Raw genomic sequence first — 13,110 nt, 5'->3', positions numbered from 1 at the left:
CAGGCCCCTGTGAGGTCCCTCCCCTCATGCCTCACTCTCCTAGGCACTAGAGAGTACCCTTCAGATGACTGCTCCCTCCAGTTTCAGTCACTGACTCACCCCCTGCTGAGTATGGAATCTTTTGATACACTGTGGCTCCTCTCAAAATTGGACTTCTCTCCTTTTTCCCTTTTGTTATTCTTTCAATTATAACATTATAGCAACACAGTAGCCCTCTTTGCTCCAATACAAAAGTCACTTACACCCGTGGGACCACTGTATTTTGTGTGTTCTTTCAATTACTACTCAGAGCATTATTTATTATATATTATTTATTATATAACAGTGACTGAGGGATCTGCATGCCAGACACTAGACTAAGGCTTCCATGAAGTTAGCATTACAGGTCCACAAACCCCCGAGGCCAGGTGTGTTTCAGAATTCAAAATGTCTCCCATTTTAGAAAGCTAACAGGGTGCGTGTAACATTTATATGTAACACCATCCATTCATGGGTCTGGGACATCATTTCATAATCAAACACATTAATATTTCTGTCAAGAAATATATGATTATTTTACATTTAGAGGGAAGAATAGGCCAGGTCAGATTTTTCTGCTAAATGAGGTTTGCTTGTAGATATCCAGTTGTCCCAGCACCATTTGTTGAGAAGACTGTTTTATTTCTGCTGAAATGTTTTGGCACCCTTGTCAAAATCAATTGACTATAAATGTGAGGGTTTATTTCTGAACTCTCAATTCTATTCCATTGATCTTCATGTCTATCCTTATGTGAGTACCACACTGTTTTGATTACTGTAGCTTTGTAGTAAGTTTTTTTTAATTAATTTATTTATTTTTGGCTGCGTTGGGTCTTCATTGCTGTGTGCGGGCTTTCTCTAGTTGCGACATGGGGGCTACTCTTCATTGTGCACAGGCTTCTCACTGCAGTGGATTCTCTTGTTGCGGAGCATGGGCTCTAGGTGCACGGGCTTCAGTAGTTGTGGCATGCGGGCTCCAGAGCAGAGGCTCAGTAGTTGTGGTGCACGGGCTTAGTTGCTCCGCAGCATGTGGGATCTTCCCGGACCAGGGCTTGAACCCGTGTCCCCTGCATTGGTAGGCAGATTCTTAACCACTGTGGCACCAGGGGAGTCCCGCTTTGTAGTAAGTTTTAAAATGGGGAAGTGTGAGTCCTCCAACTTTGTTTTGATTGTTTTGACTCTTTTGGGTCCTGTGAATTTCCATATGATTTTTAGGATCAGTTTGCCAATTTCTGTAAAGAAGCTACCTGGGATTCTGATAGTGATTGTGCTGAGTCTGTAGATCAATTTGGAGAGTATTACCATTTTATTTATATTAAGTCTTTGGATCTATGAACATATAATGCCTTTCCATTTATTTAGGTCATCTTTAATTTCTTAAAGAAGTTGGGGGAAGAAAGAAAAGCAAGTGTATGTGTATAATTTTTTTACATTGACCTTCTTTTTTACCATTTCTGGTTCTCTTCATTTGTTCCTGTGGGTTTGAGTTACCATCTAGTGTCATTTTCTAGTCCAATATAATTTTGTTCCCACACACTTAAATCTTTGTGCTGTTATTTGCAAGTATATTACATTTCTATATATTATATGCCCAACAATACAGTTGCATACATAGTTTTATACAGCTGCTTTTTAAATCAGTTAAAAGAAGAAAGGAGAAAAATATGCGTTTACACTGTCTTTTATATTACATAATTACCTTTACTGGTGCTCTTTCTTTTTTTCATGTACGTTTGAATTACTTTTGGGATCACATGCTTTCAGCTTGAAGAACTTCCTTTAGTTTTCCTTGTAAAGCAGGTCTGCTAGCAATGCATTCTTTCTGTTTTTGTTTATCTGGGAATACCTCTTTTTTGCCTTTATTTTTGAAAGATAGTTTCATTGGATATAGGTTTCTTGGTTGACAAATTTTCCCCCTAGTGCTTGAATATGTCATCCCACTTCCTTCTGGCCTCCATTGTTTCTTTTGAGAAGTTAACAGTTATTCTTATGGGGGGGGCGGTTGTCAGTGATGAGTCATTTTCTCTTGCTCCTCTCAAGATTTTCCCCTTGTTTTTGGTTTTCAGCAGTTTTAATATGGTGTGTCTGTGTGTGGATCTCTGCATTTATCCTACTTGAAGTTCATTGAGCTTCTTGGCTATGTTAATATTTTTAAAATCACATTTGGGAAGTTTTAATCCATACTTTTCCAGCTCCTTCTCTTCTCTCCTCTGGTGTATGCATATGTTGCATATGTTGATTCACTTAATGCTGTCATTATGCATCATGACATCATGCATATGTTGATTCACTTAATGCTGTCCTAACATTTCTCTGAGGTTTGGTTCCCTTTTCTTTGTCTGTTTTTCAGATTGCATAATTTCTATCAAACTATCTTCAAGTTCACTGATTTCTTCTGCCAGTTCAAATCTATTGTTGAACCCCTCCAGTGAATTTTTTCATTTCAGTGACATTGTACTTTTCAACTATGCATTTGGTTCTTTTATAATTTCTATCTCATTATTGATATTCTCTACTTAATGAGATGTTGTCATTGTGTTTCCTTTACTTCTTCAAGTGTGGTTTCCTTTAGTTCTTTGTACATATTTGTAGTGGCTACTGTGAAGTCTGTCTGTTAAATATGACATTTGGTCTCTCTTACAGGGAGTTTTTGCTGTATGTTTTTTTTTCCTGTGTATGGGTCACACTCTCCTGTGTCTTTGCATATCTTGTAATTTTTCTTTGACATTTTAGATAATATGTTGTAGCAACTGTGAATATTGGTTCCTCACCCTGCCCCTGGGGGCTTGGGATTGTTTTTCCTTGTTTAGTGACTGGCTGGACCACTGTAGTGATGTCTCTTTCCTAAGCAATGTGAAGCCTTTGACTTTGCTCCTCAGAGGGCCCAGCCTTGGGCATGTGCACAGTCCCTCTGGGACACTAGTGGTTTTAGGGGGGCTCTGTTTGTCTTTTCCCTGATCATACCCAGCTGTCAGGCCCCACCAATTGCTGGATGATTGCTCTGTTGTTTTTGACAATGCCCTGGAACTGCTCCATAGACTGATCCAGTCAAATTTGGGCTTTAAAGGGGTAGCTTTTTTTTTTTTTTTTTTTTTTTTGGCTGCGTTGGGTCTTCGTTGCTGCGTGTGGGCTTTCTCTAGCTGCAGTGAGCGGGGGCTACACTTCGTTGCGGTGCTTGGGCTTCTCATTGCCGTGGCTTCTCTCATTGTGGAGCACAGGCTCTAGGTGCATGGGCTTCAGTAGTTGTGGTGCATGTGGGATCTTCCCGGACTAGGGCTCGAACCCATGTCCCCTGTATTGGCAGGCAGATTCTTAACCACTGCGTTACCAGGGAAGTCCCTAAAGGGGTAGCTTTGGAGTTCAGTGTTTAAGGTTTGTTCTGACCCCAGGAAGCCTCTTCTTAGCTGTCTCTTTCCCCAGTTCTCTCTGGTAAACTAGTTGTCCTGTGGTTCACTTGTAGTGCTATTGGAGGTACCAGCCTCCTCCTAATTGCTTAGTACCAAAACCTTCACTGATTTTGAGAGGGCCTTTAGGCTTGAACTTCTCACACTCTGCTTCTAATCAAGTCAGTTTTTTGCAGGGAGAGCTGTGGAGCTCTCTGTTTCATGACCTGCCTCTCCCTGGGCAGAATCTCCTGAGCCACAGCTCTGGAGCTGGGGACAGGGACAGTGGTGCCTGTTTCTCTGAGTAGGGGCTGGTGAAAGGAGGAAGCCCCCAGCCTCTCTGCTACACTCAGCTGAAATTTAGCCTCTGCTACATGGAGCTGGAAGTGAAACCCCACTAACTGAGTTTTAGCACCTCAACTACGAAAAAGGAAGCAAGAAAGAAATTTGAAATTCAGACTTTTTTTTTTTAATATATAAATTTATTTATTTATTTATTTATGGCTGCGTTGGGTCTTCGTTGCTGCACGTGGGCTTTCTTTAGGTGTGCCGATCAGGGGCTACTCTTCATTGCAGTGCACGGGCTTCTCATTGAGGTGGCTTCTCTTGTGGAGCACGAGCTCTAGGTGCGCGGGCTTCAGTAGTTGTGGCATGGGGGCTCAGTAGTTGTGGCATGGGGGCTCAGTAGTTGTGGCACATGGGCTTAGTTGCTCGGCAGCATGTGGGATCTTCCCGGACCAGGGATCGAACCCATGTCCCTTGCATTGGCAGGTGGATTTTTAACCAGTGTGCCACCAGGGAAGCCCTAGACTTTCTTTTTTCCTTTGGAATTGGAGATAAGGGATAGCAGACCTGTGTTAATATTTCTACCTTACAGTCTTGGAAGAGGTTGGATTTTTTTTTTTTTTTCTGGTTGCACCAGGTCTTAGTTGTGGCCAGCAGGCTCCTTAGTTGTGGCATGCAAACTCTTAGTTGCGGCATGCACGTGGGATCTAGTTCCCTGACCAGGGATCGAACCCGGGCCCCCTGCATTGGGAGTGCAGAATCTTAACCACTGTGCCACCAGGGAAGTCCCTGGATTTTTTCTTTTTAAGTTTTAATTTTTATTTATTTAGTTTTTTGGCCATATTTTATTTATTTATTTATTTATTGGCCATGCCACCCTGCTTGCGGGATGTTAGTTCCCCAACCAGGGACTGAATCCTGGGTCATGGCAGTGAAAGCGCCGAGTCCTAACCACAGGACCGCCAGGGAATTCCCCGAGGTGGGATATTTTAGGGCCAAACAAGGCAGGGATGTGCACACAGGTGGTCTGGCTCCAGAACATGCCTTGGTTTAACCTCTGCTGGACTGTGGGAACCTCCAGGACACGACCCCGTGGTTTTCAGTCTATGTGTCTCTAACCCCCAAGGTGCAGGTGACCACCTGCAGGCGTGCATACATTTGTATACCTTTTCCCACCAGGTGCGTGTTGTGCCCACCACCTCCATGCCTAAAGCAGAGTGTGTGTGTGTGGCATAGACTCGGCTCTCTTCTGCAGCCTCTTTGGGGCCATAGGACCAGGTGCTGTTTTGAGTGACACACTGTTCTGAACTCTGCCCCAAGGGGGCTCCTGTGCTTGACATGCCTGTGCCCGAAGAGGGCACCCCGCCACCGCTGAGTGGCACCCCCGTCCCGGTTCCAGCCTACTTCCGCCATGCAGAACCTGGCTTCTCCCTCAAGAGGCCTCGGGGGCTCAGTCGGAGCCTCCCGCCCCGGCCCCCTGCCAAGGGCAGCATCCCCATCAGCCGCCTCTTCCCTCCTCGGACCCCAGGCTGGCACCAGCCCCAGCCCCAGCGGGTGTCGTTCCAAGGCCGAGCCTCCGAGCCCCTGCAGAGCCCCGGGTATGACCCGAGCCGGCCGGAGTCCTTCTTCCAGCAGAGTTTCCACAGGCTCGGCCGCCTGGGCCACGGCTCTTATGGAGAGGTCTTCAAGGTGAGTCAGTGACAGCTCCCCAGGCCTGTCTGGGGTAACCCCCCTGCCGCCTTGCCACCCCGGCTGGGATGGGACAGTGTCCTGGGAAGCCTGTTCCCCTCCTTTCCCCTGACGGCCCACCTCTTGGGCTGACAGGCTCCCCTCAGTGCTGGACTTGGCCGCTTTCTCATAACCCCCCACGCAGGCCCTTCTGAGGCCCCCTCAGTACACACTCTCCCCTTGTCCAGAGCCTGGCATGCCTCACGATGGCTCCCGCCTGCCACCTCCTCTTGCCTGGTGCCAGCCGTGTGGGGGTCTTGGCAAGCTCCACAAGGCCCCGGAGCCAGGCCACCCCCCGTCCCCAGTGCAGTGCCCACCCCACCTCCCTCCGGCTGCAAGCACTCAGGCGACACCTCCATGCCACCTTTTGTTTCTTAAAATATATTTTCCAATCATGTATATCTCCTCTAAAATGGTAGTTTTCCTTACACAAGTACTACATGAAGACAATTTTGTTAAAAAGTACAGAGGCCCCTAGGTCAGGGGAAACCACGGTGATTCTCAGGTGGGCATTCTTCCTTCCAGACTTCTCTCTGTACTTCTCTGGAGTTGACCCGATAGAAACAAACCCATCTCATATGCCGCACGGCAGACCACACTGCCCGTGCTGTTCTGTAGGCAGCTTTTTTACTTAACGCATCCTCCTGGGCCTGTACTTAGAGGTCTGCCCTGTCTCTTCTGTCGCTGGGTCTCCAGCAAACCAGCACCTGGGGTGGAGGTTTGTCCAGCTTTGCTCTTGCACACGTGGGGGTCACTCTAAGGTAGCTGCCATGCCATACCTTCTGCACATGTGAAATCTTAACAGAATCTTCTGGGTTGTCCTCCTGAGTGGTTGTGCCCCCTCGCTTCCAGGTGCGCTCCAAGGAAGACGGCCGGCTCTATGCCGTGAAGCGCTGCATGTCGCCTTTCCGGGGCCCCAAGGACCGGGCCCGCAAGCTGGCCGAGGTCGGCGGCCATGAGAAGGTGGGGCATCACCCGTGCTGTGTGCGGCTGGAGCAAGCCTGGGAGGAGGGCGGCATCCTATACCTGCAGACAGAGCTGTGTGGGCCCAGCCTACAGCAGCACTGTGAGGCCTGGGGCGCCAGCCTGCCCGAGGCCCAGGTCTGGGGCTACCTGCGGGACACCCTGCTGGCCCTGGCCCACCTGCACAGCCAAGGCCTGGTCCACCTTGACGTCAAGCCCGCCAATATCTTCCTGGGGCCCCGGGACCGCTGCAAGCTGGGTGACTTTGGGCTGCTGGTGGAGCTGGGTGCATCCGGAGCTAGCGAGGCCCAGGAGGGAGACCCTCGCTACATGGCCCCCGAGCTGCTTCAAGGCTCTTATGGGACAGCGGCAGATGTGTTCAGGTAGGGCTCAACGTGGGAGGCTCTTCCTGGTGGGCGGGGGAGTGGTCAGCAGAGGGTCACCATCCTAGCCCAAAGTCAGGAAGACTTGCTGGGAGACGCTGCCCCAAGGGGATGGGGGTCCCGCCCTCTAGTTGAGAGGGGTCTGGAGAGTTAAGCTGTCTAATCAGAGAACCCTCTGGAGCCACTTTACCTGATTCACTTGTCTCTTCACTCATCTCCTCACCACACTTCCAAGGGAGGGACTATTATTACTCCATTTACAGGGGAATCGGGCACAGCAGGTTAAGGCACTTTTCCCCAAGTCCACAGTGAGCAGGTGGTGAGGCTGGGCCTGGACCAGGCGCTGGGTTCCAAGGTCCATGCTGGTCACCACTGCTCTGCTTCTGTCAGTAGCATCCAGTCACATCAACAGGATGATGAGAACATCACTGTTAACAACAGCGACCAGAGTGCCAGTCCTGTGGGGGCGGGGGGCGGGGGGTAGGTGGTGTGTGGGCTACGCTGGGCCCGGGGTCTGTGCTCCATGATGTCGTCCCCATCATCAGCCCTGCCGAGACCTTCTCAGGGCCCCCAGCCCCTCCTTCCCCGCCTCCCTGGCTCATGGTGGAAGATAGCATCCCTTTCCTACCCCTCTTCTTGGGGGTAGCCTGGGGCTCTGGGTTCTGTGTCTCGAGGTCAACCCTGCCCCTCTTCTGTCCCTGTCCCTCCCAGTCTGGGTCTCACCATCCTGGAGGTGGCGTGCAACATGGAGCTGCCCCATGGTGGGGAGGGCTGGCAGCAGCTGCGCCAGGGCTACCTGCCCGCTGAGTTCACTGCTGGTGAGTGGGGGGAGAGGATTGGAGGGGATGGACTGCCACAGGGAGGGCAGGCTCTCATGGGGGGGTGGCTGGTGGCAAGGGACTGCCAGGCTCAAGGCCCCATCACCCCTGATGTGGCCCTGCCCCGGGGACAGGCCTGTCTTCTGAGCTGCGTTCTGTCCTCACCATGATGCTGGAACCTGACCCCAAGCTGCGGGCCACAGCCGAGGCCCTGCTGGCCCTGCCCATGCTCAGGCAGCCGCGGCCCTGGACCGTCCTGTGGTACATGGCTGCCGAGGCCCTCAGTCGAGGGTGGGCCCTGTGGCAGGTAAGCCAGGGAAGGTGATGGGTGGCCCTGCTCTGTTCCCTGGCCCAGGGTCTACCTAGCCTCCCTCGGCCCCCTGTCCCCACAGGCCCTGCTTTCCCTGCTGTGCTGGCTCTGGCACGGGTTGGCACACCCTGCCAGCTGGCTGCAGCCCCTGGGTCCGCCGGCCACCCCGCCTGGCTCGCCGCCCTGCAGCCTCCTCCTGGACAGCAGCCTCGCCAGCAACTGGGATGACGACAGCATAGGGTGGGTGAGGACTCTGGGCAGGCGGCTGGGGGTGGGGGGAGACGGGCCGTCAGCATGGCCAAACCCCACGCCCGAGGCCCAGGCCCCAGCCCCATGGGAATTAGTAGTGAACCGGCATCTCTCCCACAAACCTGGCCCCCATCAAACCCCGGGAAGGAAACCAAGGCTGGTGTGGGTGCGGCCTGGCCTAGTTTGAATGCAGTTGTTTCTTCTAATCTCAGTGTGTGGACCAGGAGCCGTACGGAGCAGGGCGAACTGGCAACCTCACAGTGAGGGTGCTGCCATGCTGGGGAGCAGCACAGGGGCCACAGCACCTGCTGGGAAAGGCAGGCGGTGCAGCCCCCACCCCCCCAGAGGCTGCCAGTACCCAAGGGCAAGGCGTTATCCTTCCTCTCAGGGCGCAAAACCCCCAGAGCCTGGTGAGCTCCTGCCCTGGGAGGAATTCCTTAGTCCCACGTGCCTGGTGGCCAAGTGAGAGGCTGTAATTAAGAAACTACTGCAAAGGAAACCACAAGCTCAGGGCAGACAGTTCTCAGAAGGAATCACGCCATTAACCCCTTCCTTACGAGAATGTCACCCCATTGCCATGGGGGCGCTTTATAGCAGACAAAGTGCCAGATGAGCTTCAGTTACAAGGTCATTTCAAAGTCAGCTCAGTCAGAGCCCATGTGTTCTGAAAAGGGACAGAGGTGGCCTTTGAGTGTGGTCAGGTAGACTTTAGAAATTGTCAGAGTGCTCTTTCAACGTCCACCAGTGCCCGTTGTCTGAGAATGGCCCCTGCCTGTGCCAGGCAGCAGCCCGGAGCCCACACAGGGTCAGGATCGGTGTTGCTGCTCCCACCCAGCCGTGGCCTCCTCCCTGCCCCTCGACACCCTGCTTGTCTTGCCCACCCCCCGCAGGCCCTCGCTCTCTCCAGAGGCCATCCTGGCCAGGGCTGCCGGGAGCACCTCCACCCCCTGCAGTGGCTCCCCTGCCCCCCGGGGCAGGTACACGCTGAGGTGAGCAGGCCCAGGGTCCCAGGGGGTGGGAGGGGGCAGCTTTCGGATCCTGAGAGTCATTGCTCTCCTTTCTTCTCTCCCCCTAGGGATTCTCTGGACCTAAGTGACATTGACTCAGAGCCCCCACAGGGCACCTTCCCCTCCTTTGAGCCCCGGAACCTCCTCAGCCTGTTTGAGGACTCACTGGGCCCAACCTGAGCCCACGGGCCCGGGCTCAGCACTTTTAACCTCTTAGCCCCTTCCCTCCATCCTCCTGGAGGCTGGGGTCCCTCTGGAAACTCCAGTGGTCCCTTCTGCCTGGCCGTGTCTAATAAAAGGTATTTGAATCTTGGGAGTACCCAAGCTTGCTTGCGCGGCAACACGGCACTTATTGACGTTGCCCAGGGTCTGAGGCCCCTGGGACGGGCCAAGGCTGAGCTCTGCTGCAAGGCCCCAAGCCCCAGGCTGGCAGACTGTAGCTGGGAGCCACCCACTGTGTGAAGCAAAGATTTCCTGAGCAGGCACGTCCCTGCTGGGCAAGTCGAGCTGTCAGAGCACTCAAGGTGGAGGGTGCCCTCAGCCCAGTGGGGCCTGGGTCCAGGGCCATTCAGCTCTTTACATCTCTGTGCCAGTTGCCTGGAAAAAGCAGCAGCCACCACCCTCCTGCCCCTAGGTCCTGGGATAAGAGGCTAGTCCTGTTGTCCAGACCCCTCATTCCACAGTCTCTGGACAGCAGGGAGAACGGGCTGCTGGGAGGGCCGGCATGCAGGGTGGACAGACAGAGGGCAGGAGGCTGGGCTAGGCAGCTGTGAGGTGCCTTATGTGAGGGTCAGGGTGGGTGATGGCTCTGGGCTGGCAGGATCCCAACTGTCCCTTTGGCCCAAACCTCACAGGTCCCAGAGGGTAAAAACAGGCCCAGAGAAGGGAAGGTTTCCTTTCAGCCTATAAGTCCCATGGAAGAAGGCAGGAAGGGGAAGTGGAGCTCCAACGTGTGAGTAAAAGAGGCTAGTCCACAGGGAAGAATGGATGAACAGACGAGGGCTCCCCGCTAGGAGGTCCCATTTGCTGGAAGCATCCAGGGAGCCAGCATGGTGCTGTTGGCCCTAGAAGACTAGGGCAGGCCGGCATGGCGGGCGGGAGGTGGCTCAGTCCGGGGGGCAGATGTGCCGGGCAGCCCAGAGCAGGTCAGGCACGACGCCAGCGTGCAGCTGGAGGATGGAGCCCACGCTGAGCAGGTGCATGATCTGGTGTGAGTTACCCCAGTAGTCGAAGCGGCCTGGTCCCCAGCGCTCCGGCAGGCGGGCCACGTTCACCAGCCCCCCAAGCAGTGCCAGTGCATCCATGCGCAGGTAGCAGCGCAGGGAGCCTGGAGCCCCAGAGCCCAGCCCCACTCCCCGGGCCCCAAACACGAGGAGGCGGGCGCCAGCCTGCCAGCCAAAAGCGCGGAGCCGGGTACTGGTGGAGGGGGCGGTGAGGGCCCGCCAGCCTGCCACACCCGACAACACGGTGTAGGCCACCAGGGCAGCTGGGCGCAGCCAGGGCCTGCAGGCCAGGGTGCAGTGGATGATGGGCAGGGCCCCTGCACAGAGGAGAGAGGCAGGAGAGGGCACATCAGTCTGGGGGTCCACCTGCCCTTGTCCCTTTTTTTTTTCCTTCCAGTTTCCCTGACACCTGCCCTTTCTATCTCAGGCTCATGTGAGTGTACCCGACCCCCAGCTCCCATCCTTCAAGCCCTCCGCCCCCCACCCCATCCCTTGGCTCACCGAGGGTGTTGACGAGGCAGACCCCACACATATCCAGGGCAAGGAGCCGAGTGTACACAAGGCTGCCCCCTTTGTGGCACATGAAGAGGTGATAGAGCACAGAGCCTGCAGGGGGTGCCAGGCAGGCTACACAGTGTGTGCCCCACAGCCAGCCATCCTTGCCCAGCTGACCCCAGGGCAAGGTCATGGGCAGCAGCACCAGGAAGCCCAGCAGGGCCAGCCCTGGGGGAGGGAGACAGTTTTCCATCAGACAGCTTCAGCATTGAGGACAAGTCATGTCCTCAATGAGGCCACAGGCTAGAGGGATGGGAGCAAGACAGGTCCTGACAAGGCTGTTGGCCAACTCTTGGCCGGCCCTGGACAGAGGCAGGCTCTGGGCTTTCAGTAACTTTATTTAGCAGAGCTCACAATAGTTCTGGGAAGGGGAGACCATTATCCCCACTTTATAGGTGAGGAAACCGAGTAACCTGCCCCAGGGGACCCCAGCAAGTAAGCAATGAAGCAGCACAGAGCCCCGGGCAGTCTGACTCCCAAGCTGGTCTCACCCTTGCAGCCACCACACCACTTCCCAGGAAAGCAGGGGGCCCCCACTCCCCAATCTGGCCTAGGTATATCAGCAGAAGCCAGAGGGGGCATGATCTCAAGGTGAGTTCTGAATCCGACATGTAGGCAATGACAACAGATCCCAGGGCCACTTAGCTTGCTCCTCCCAATCCCTATGTCCTCTCTCTCCAGAAGGGACCAGACAGATGGAGGCTGTGGGCCTTTTTGTCCACCAGAGCAGGTGAGGCCAGGCAGGGCAGGGGGCTGAAAGAACCCTGTTCCACCTTCTACCCAGGCACCTTTTCAGGGAGTTCCAGTCCTCCCAGTCCAGGCCTTCAGGACCATTCCTACCACTTCCTGCAGGCACTTTGGCATTGCCCTCACATGGGTCAAAGGTCGGCACTGGCAGGCTGTGGCCGCTGACTGCCCACTCTTGGCAGGGTCTAGCCAGGCCACAGTCCCCCAGGGGGCAGGTACCAAGGCTGGGCCCAGCGCACTCAGGGCCCCTCTCTCCACCCGGGTAGGCCAAGGACGGGCAGGGCTGTGTCAGCACAGCTCCGCGGGGCCGCGGAGGAGGGGCCCGGCTCCTGCGGCGGGGAGGGGGGGAAGGGGGCGGGGGCGGGGGAGGAGACGCCACCAGGCGGAGCCCGGCGGCTGGGCTGCTCCGGGCGGGCGGGGGCGGCAGGGCGGCAGGGCGGCTGGGGCCTAGCTTCTCCTCCTGGGCCCCTCCTCGCCAAAGTCAACACCCATCTCCGGGACGGGTGCTGGCGGTAGAGGGTGCCAGGGCGCAGGGATTACGAAGCGGCCGGACACCAAGTTACTTATTCCCAGGGCTCAGAGGGATTAAGCGGACTCGGTCTCCGACTCTGCTTCCCTCGCCTGCCCCGGGGGCCCCGCCGGGGGAGCAGAAGCGGGCAGCGACGATCGGCACAATGGCAGCTTTGTCACCGCGGCTCCTGGCCGTGCCAGGGCCGGGGCAGCCCAGGACCTGGGCGCTGGGGCTCTCCTCGGCCTTCGGGCCCCCGGCCGGGCGCGGGCAGGGCTGCCGCGGATGGGGGATGCGGGGCGCGGCTCACCGTGCGTGTAGATGTTGCCCAGCTCGTTGTGCATGTAGAAGAGGCTACGCAGGCAGCCTGAGCTGCTGCTGGCCGGCCGGTAGCCGGTGAGCACGAACTTGTTGAACTGCAGGTGCGGCGGCGAGCTGGCCCAGTCCAGCAGGCGCGGCCCGGCCAGGAACGCCATGGCCCGGCCGGGCGAAGTCGGTCCGCGCTCCTCTTGCCTCCGGGTCTCCTCAGCGGGCCAACAGCACCCGGAGCCTCATCCCTGCGCCCGCCCACCTCCCAGTGCTCGGTCCGCGCACGCGCTGGCCCGGGGGGTCCCGGCCCGTGCCCCTCCGGCGCTGCGCACGCGCGGGCCCCGCGACCCCACGCCTGGGCGGAGGCCGGGGGCGCACAGGAATGCGGAGCGCAGTGCGGCTGGCAGGCGCTGTGCAGGGACAGCTCGCGGCGGCTGCTGTGGCGGCGGCTGCTGTGGCGGCGGCTGCTGTGGCGGCGGCTGCTGTGGCGGCGGCTGCTGTGGCGGCGGCTGCTGTGGCGGCGGCTGCTGTGGCGGCGGCAGCGGCCAGTAGTCTCTGGGCTGCCGGTAGGACGGGCGCGGCCGGACGCGGGAGGGGACGCCAGGCTCCGCCCCAGCTGCTCGC

The 13,110-nt window shown here is 56.1% G+C and overlaps 2 protein-coding genes across 2 annotated transcripts; one reads left to right on the top strand and one right to left on the bottom strand.

Annotated features, from left to right (window-relative positions):
* Positions 1–5,015: 5,015 nt before the first annotated feature.
* On the top strand, positions 5,016–9,362 carry PKMYT1 (protein kinase, membrane associated tyrosine/threonine 1). Its single transcript, XM_061208398.1, has 7 exons — positions 5,016–5,375; positions 6,267–6,760; positions 7,472–7,578; positions 7,713–7,885; positions 7,971–8,128; positions 9,028–9,126; positions 9,213–9,362. Exons 1-7 carry the CDS (start codon positions 5,025–5,027, stop codon positions 9,322–9,324), a joined length of 1,494 nt encoding a protein of 497 aa, XP_061064381.1. The 5' UTR covers positions 5,016–5,024; the 3' UTR covers positions 9,325–9,362.
* On the bottom strand, positions 5,813–12,817 carry PAQR4 (progestin and adipoQ receptor family member 4). Its single transcript, XM_061208397.1, has 3 exons — positions 12,488–12,817; positions 10,869–11,090; positions 5,813–10,684 (listed from the first exon to the last, which is right to left on the bottom strand). The coding sequence occupies exons 1-3, from the start codon at positions 12,651–12,653 to the stop codon at positions 10,251–10,253; spliced, it is 822 nt and encodes a 273-aa protein (XP_061064380.1). The 5' UTR covers positions 12,654–12,817; the 3' UTR covers positions 5,813–10,250.
* Between the last annotated feature and the right edge of the window lie 293 nt (positions 12,818–13,110).

The sequence above is a fragment of the Eubalaena glacialis genome, chromosome 13, assembly GCF_028564815.1.
Source record: "Eubalaena glacialis isolate mEubGla1 chromosome 13, mEubGla1.1.hap2.+ XY, whole genome shotgun sequence".
Taxonomy (NCBI): Eukaryota; Metazoa; Chordata; class Mammalia; order Artiodactyla; family Balaenidae; genus Eubalaena; species Eubalaena glacialis.
Note: the sequence above shows the minus strand (reverse complement) of the source record. Positions and strands in the feature narration are given on the sequence as shown.

Excerpts from the sequence above, each read along its gene's own strand:
- PKMYT1 (XM_061208398.1), top strand. The coding sequence starts at position 5,025 with ATGCCTGTGCCCGAAGAGGGCACCCCGCCACCGCTGAGTGGCACCCCC. Across the intron at positions 7,886-7,970 it reads GAGGGTGGGCCCTGTGGCAG|GCCCTGCTTTCCCTGCTGTG; the intron begins GTAAGCCAGGGA and ends CTGTCCCCACAG. Across the intron at positions 9,127-9,212 it reads CGGGGCAGGTACACGCTGAG|GGATTCTCTGGACCTAAGTG; the intron begins GTGAGCAGGCCC and ends CTCTCCCCCTAG.
- PAQR4 (XM_061208397.1), bottom strand. The coding sequence starts at position 12,653 with ATGGCGTTCCTGGCCGGGCCGCGCCTGCTGGACTGGGCCAGCTCGCCG. Across the intron at positions 11,091-12,487 it reads GGGCAACATCTACACGCACG|GGCTGGCCCTGCTGGGCTTC; the intron begins GTGAGCCGCGCC and ends TCCCTCCCCCAG. Across the intron at positions 10,685-10,868 it reads CTGCCTCGTCAACACCCTCG|GGGCCCTGCCCATCATCCAC; the intron begins GTGAGCCAAGGG and ends TCCTCTGTGCAG.